The sequence below is a fragment of the Syzygium oleosum genome, unplaced genomic scaffold (assembly GCF_021117445.2).
Source record: "Syzygium oleosum isolate NSW1041296 unplaced genomic scaffold, Sole_v2.1 Sole_v2.31, whole genome shotgun sequence".
Classification (NCBI taxonomy): domain Eukaryota; kingdom Viridiplantae; phylum Streptophyta; class Magnoliopsida; order Myrtales; family Myrtaceae; genus Syzygium; species Syzygium oleosum.
In genome coordinates this window covers 1,535,376-1,541,197 of record NW_026607515.1, presented here as the reverse complement: position 1 = coordinate 1,541,197, position 5,822 = coordinate 1,535,376, and the positions used below count along the sequence as shown (strand labels likewise).

General features: G+C 41.6%; 1 protein-coding gene across 1 annotated transcript; it reads left to right on the top strand.

The window, feature by feature from the left end:
- Positions 1 to 1,160: 1,160 nt before the first annotated feature.
- Positions 1,161 to 5,558, top strand: LOC115692470 (deSI-like protein At4g17486). Its single transcript, XM_030619311.2, has 4 exons — positions 1,161 to 1,512; positions 2,890 to 3,151; positions 4,040 to 4,107; positions 5,095 to 5,558. Exons 1-4 carry the CDS (start codon positions 1,378 to 1,380, stop codon positions 5,377 to 5,379), a joined length of 750 nt encoding a protein of 249 aa, XP_030475171.1. The 5' UTR covers positions 1,161 to 1,377; the 3' UTR covers positions 5,380 to 5,558.
- The last annotated feature ends 264 nt before the right edge of the window (positions 5,559 to 5,822 follow it).

Sequence of the window (5,822 nt, the reverse complement as noted above, 5' to 3'; positions counted from 1 at the left end):
GCGTTTTTTTGGCCTTAAATGAAAATTCGAATCGCCGAGTTATTTTCGAGAAAATGAAAGGAAAAATGTAAAGGTTTTTTTTGGTAAAAAAAAAGTGAAAATGTGAAGGTTGAGTTAATTCTAATTCAAGTGACATTTGAATTCCTATTTTGCCCGAGGGTGCGTATATGATACTAACTCGAGAATAATAAAGCAGAAGAAAAATATGAAATTTGTGTTTAATTTGATATATATATTATATAATGAAGAGCACATTAGCCTATTTATAGGTTTTATAAGATGCATGTTGAAGGTAATTATATCAATCAAGATAATGCACGATTTAAACGGAGATATATGCACAATCTCGAAAGATACACAGAATCAACATAATAATCAAATGAAATATCTAATTATCTCTAATAGTTTCACTGAACACCCGTTGATCGAAAAACATTTTCCAAAAAAAATGATCACTTTCATTACTCATAAAAATTAACGAACAAAAAGCATTTCATCCACACAGCCACTCAGAGAGGCATAACTTATGGTCGACGGAGGAAACAATTGTCACAGTCTAAATTTTAATTATTTCTTGAAAAGCATTTTCCACATCGATCCCTTTTTTTTTTTGTCGTCCCCCGGGGAAATAAACGGATTCCGAAATTGAAATAACAGAACGGAAAGAGAAAGAAATAATTGCACCGGAACGTGAAATGACGATGCGGGCCCTCCCCTCGACCCAACCCCTCCCCCGTCAAGAGAGAATCAATCATTGCCCCCCCGCATCCCTTCACTCACCTCCGTCCTCCTCGCTGGCACCCGGCGTGCTGCACCAGAAAAAAAAACAAAGCGAAAGCCACACAACCCCACGGTGTCGTTTCCGTAATTTCCACCCCCCCCGGCCGACGACCAGGGGCATTCTCGACATTCCGATCCCCCGCCCCGCGCGCCCCCGTGTCAGTTTCCGCCTCGCCGAACCAGCAAAAACATTTATCCGTATCTCGCGAGTCCGCGCACAAAATTAAACTGGTTTTTTTTATTTATTTAAAAACTCCCTCCCTGAAGAAAAAAAAAATAGGAAAAAAAAAAAAATCGAAATCCTCTGCTCTTTCGAAAATCGAGGATTTCGAGGCGGAGAGCGTTTGCGTTCTCCGGAATCAAAAGATCGCCAGCATTTCGCTTACGCTGCTTCGGAGCGGAGTGTGAATCCGCGGAGGTCCCGAGATCTCGATCCGGATCGCCGGATTTTCGCCGTCGGCCGGCCGGTGGTGGTGTTGGTGGTGGTGGTGACCGCGGTTCGGGGAATCCCTGCCGGAGGACGAGGCGCCGCTTTGGGGAAATCCCGTCGGCGGAGAGTGGAGCGCGCGTTCGGGGTTCGGGAAAATCCCTCCTCTGATGGCGGAGGTGGTGTTGCACATCTACGACGTGACGAACAGTGGATCGGAGAAGACGAACAACACGATCATGCAGATCAATAAGATCTTCAAGGACGCCATGGGGATCGGCGGCATATTCCACAGCGCTGTGCAGGTGAGCCTCCCCTCGGCGTATTTGAATCGCCGTGGTGAACGATGGGGGATCGGATGGTCTAATCTATCCCGCTCTAGGGTTTTTGGCGTGGAGCGTGTGGACTGCCCGGTCTCTCGAGTTTGTTTCTGGTTTGGTTTTGGTTTCGTTTGGGCATCGATCGTTTTGTTCGGTCGGTGATGAGTGGAAGTTTGTGCTTCGTGTTTTCCTTGTTACTCTGTTTGTGATCGACCAATTGCGGCATCGTTGGATCAGATGTGGTGTCTATCCGGAGAGACTTAGTGGTTTAATAGTATTAACCGACGTTCTTATGAGAGACTGAGAAATGTGCTCTGTCGGTCATGTGCATGAGTTGAATTAGGGTTATGTTTTCCGGACTGTGGTTCTCAAGTTATTGGCATAGTAGCGATTGACTTGGGTACAGTTTAAATTATCGCGAACTGCACGGTTTTAAGATGGATTGGATGGCTTGTGACTCTAAGTGAAGTGTGATGCCGGCTTTCGCCTCATTAAGCTCTAGGCTTGTGGAACTTCAAGTTTATTAGTGTATCTACAGTTTCTATGCGAGGACAATGCCAGAAACTGACTGGGATCTGTGTAATAGTGGAAGATTGAAGTAATAAGCTAACCTGGGTCTCAAAATCAGCAAGTTGTAGCTGTTGTTCGATCCTATGCAGTCGCAACCATCATCAGAAAGCGAGCTCACATATATGTAAAAGACTGAAAAGATAACATGGACGGATTTGAATATAGTAGGACTTCTTGTATAGGCATGGAATTGCTGGTTTTGGCTGTTATTCCATTGTTTCCAGTTGTGTTTTGTAGCTTGTGCATGTCGAGGGTATTGGTCTGGTGTCTGTCTTATAGCAAATCTACATTCAGTTATTCTCATGGTTTCGTTGCCTATTATCTAGCAAATGAGCCTCACCTTGTTCAAGTGGCTTTCTGAATGGAGCACTTTACTTATAACCTTTATTTGCCTTGCCAACCACCATAACCTAATGGATAGCTGCACGGAATCATGGGGGGGGACAGGTTTCCGGTACCCGAATTCTGGGAATTCTCTCTTGGGGTAGTTGACCTGACCGATTCTGTTTTCACATTGGAATTTATATAGGAGTTTTTAAGGTGTTTGCGTGGAATAAGGTGAGAGTAGATGGAGCTCTGCCTCTGACAAGATTTCATAACAATGATTTTTACATAAGTACCTAGATGCCTCTCTTGTTTGTATACTGTTAATAAAGTTCATCTACTTCATCTTTTCCTTTGTTCCTCCTATATTAAGTTTTATTTTCAGGTAATGGTTTTATACATGTGATTGTGAATCCTCGCATGCCATTCTTCTGATAAGTTGACTGGGTTTACTTCAATACTCCCCAGGTTTATGGAGATGATGAGTGGTCTTTTGGATTTTGTGAACAAGGAACTGGAGTTTTTAGTTGTCCTTCTGGAAAGAATCCAATGTATACGTATCGTGAATGCATTGTTCTTGGAAGCACCAACCTTTCAATCTTCAAGGTAAACCAGATTTTGAGAGAGCTCAGTAGAGAATGGCCTGGGCATACATATGACTTGTTATCGAGAAACTGCAATCACTTCTGCGATGAGCTCTGTGAGAGGCTTGGTGTGCCCAAGATTCCAGGTGAATGTTTGAGACTTGTTCGTTTGCTAGCCTTTTTAAAGTCAGAATTCCATTCTTCCTGTGTTACCATTGGTGACTATTGTCGTAGACTTATATCTGAGGCATGCATAGCACTCTTATAACTGTCCTTGTTAGGGATGTGTTGTAAACTGTCATACCATGTCTTTTAGCTTCCTTGAAGTATTGTGTTGGATGGTGGCCATGGTGGTAATTCTGTGTGTGAGCACTTTTGGCATGCTGTCTTTTTCTTGGAGTATTAATTTGATTTAGGCAAGTAATCTTGTAAAATAAAAGGTCAAAAGCAGTAGTTTTCAAATGGGCTAAGGGTCAGATGAGATTCTGCTATGTTTCACCTTTCAGCCAACAATGAAGCAGCGAACAAAAGCATTGGCTTGTAACTAATAGGAAGTCATATGTAGAGACTTTAGCCAAGAAAGTCAAAAGCAGGAGTCTTCAGAGGGGTTCGGCTGGTCTCTCTGCAAGAGGTCATAATCGAATGTTTTGATTTTTCGCGCTTCTCTAATTAGGCTCTCCTTTTGAGGACGCATTGGAATTAGTGAGTCTCTAGGATCCGTGATGTAGAATATCCCTGATCTTGCCAAATGGTGTCCATTGCTTGGGCATCAATAGTGGCTTGGAGGCTTAGAGTGATCCCAGTGTTCTATTATCTCCTCTCACTTTTCTCTCTTCTGGTCTTGCTTTATGGACCGGGCGAACGTATGAGGGATAAACTTGGTCAAAATTTGATTTTGGGTAATTTGTTGATTGGAATTTACGAAGTTGAAATATTTTGTTATTGTTCTATTTCCTATTACACTTGTTGTCGCGTATTGCTTAGAGAATTTTCTTCGGCTTTGCAAATAGTTATCCGTACACCTTCTATTGCAGGCTGGGTTAATCGGTTTGCCCATGCTGGTGATACTGCTGTGGAAGTAGCAGGAACTACAGCATTGCGGGTGAGTTATTGGCTACAATTTCTACTTTTTGATTTTATCGGCCCTTCTATTTAGAAGAAAACCTTTTGATATTCACTCTTGATTTAGATATTTTTAGAGATGCACGGGATTTTATGTCTCCATGCATGTATTCGCACTCTGTGAAGTGGGAGATATTGGGAATGAGTCTCATCCTAGACATGCAAGTTTTGAGAATTACTCTTACTCAGGTCTTTCATTGTAAAAAATCTTGTCATCCAATGTTGTGAAACTGAGCTTTCTTTCAACTTTTTTTAGCGGTGCCTGAATGGTTTTATTTATCTCTTAGAATATTTATGGAAGTGCAAAATCATCAAATTCACAATGACAAAGAATTTTAGTTTTAGTCATGATAAGATAATTTTCCCTGAACTTAGAAGAACCATAATGAATGTTAATAATTTTAAAATTCGATCAAGAAATTATCACTGTGAATTCCCCATCTTTGTGGTTGACATATCGTGAGGTATATCTGAAGTAAAATCTTTCATATTTGAAAGGTCCTAAGATTTGAAGTGTACTATGGCCTAAATCTTCTTAGGTGTTGACGACTAAACAAATTTTCACCACTTAGCCAGTTGCCTTCTTTTTATCCCCTCCAATTTCATCATGATACAACTCAACTTGGCTTTCTCCTTTTAGTTATGATGCAGATGCATTAAACATGCCTTTGTACGAAGCGGTGAAATCTTTTACGAAGATGGTGTTTGTATCCTTTTATTAGTTGCAAGGTTAATATCTTTAACAATAGAGCATTGAAAAAAAAAGAAGTGAAACAAGCTTGCTTTGTCTCAGTTTGACTGCATGCTCTTTTGTCTCTGCCTTGTGGCTCAAAATTTTCCAGAAGAGTTTTTGTTCTGTGGTAGCTCTTGCATTTTTAGCGTAGTTCAGCTACTTCAGCATGTTTGTTAAGAAGAAAAAAATACTTCAGCATCATTAATTAGCTTGTCTTACTCTGCTGTATTTCAGTTTAGACAAGCCAAGACAGAGATTGTCTCTGCTAGCAAAGTGGCATACCGTTTCCTGTTGAGTGCCACATCTAGTTCTCCAGTTGTTCCTGATACCACGAGCAATTCAGGCAGAGGAACACCTCGATTTCAGGGTACGTGGTTTAAGAATCTCATTACCTCTGGCGCCAAACCATCTAGTAGTGGCTCAGATGCAGATGAAAAAGAGGGCGAGGATGTGTTGAGGAAAAGTAGCGAAGAAGATGCAGAAGTTCCACTGCGGCAAAACTCTAGGACTGATAGCTAGACCTCTAGACTTTGCAAGAATGCTCGGTGTGTGTATCAGAGTAATATAGATGAGATTGTTGAATAGCAATCGACTGACTGGTCATTCGTTGTGTATTGAAATGTTTGATTTCTTTTCAATTCAAAAATTGGCTTAAATTCGCCCCAATTGTTTAAAAGGGGATTCGCCATCATGTTCAATTGGTGCCCAGCTCTGTTGTTGTGTAAACCTCTTGTTCGTCGATGCAGAGCGATAATTCGGCGAAGTCGCTGTGACCTTTCTCCAGACGTCTCCTTTTCTCCTCAGCTTGTAGTTTGAGCGGGTTCAGCTAATCCTTGCCCTTTTGCTCTTTTCGCGGAGGAACCATGCTCTATCACATGCCAGGTTTATCTCAAACGAAATAGTCATTTGAAGCTGCCACGACCTTAAATCCAGGACACATCAAATGGAAGGACCTCAATCAA

Bases quoted from the DNA above. Each gene is read 5' to 3' on its own strand.
- LOC115692470 (XM_030619311.2), top strand. From the start codon at position 1,378: ATGGCGGAGGTGGTGTTGCACATCTACGACGTGACGAACAGTGGATCG. The intron at 3,152-4,039 runs GTGAATGTTTGA...CTTCTATTGCAG, and splicing joins TGGTGTGCCCAAGATTCCAG to GCTGGGTTAATCGGTTTGCC. The intron at 4,108-5,094 runs GTGAGTTATTGG...GCTGTATTTCAG, and splicing joins CAGGAACTACAGCATTGCGG to TTTAGACAAGCCAAGACAGA.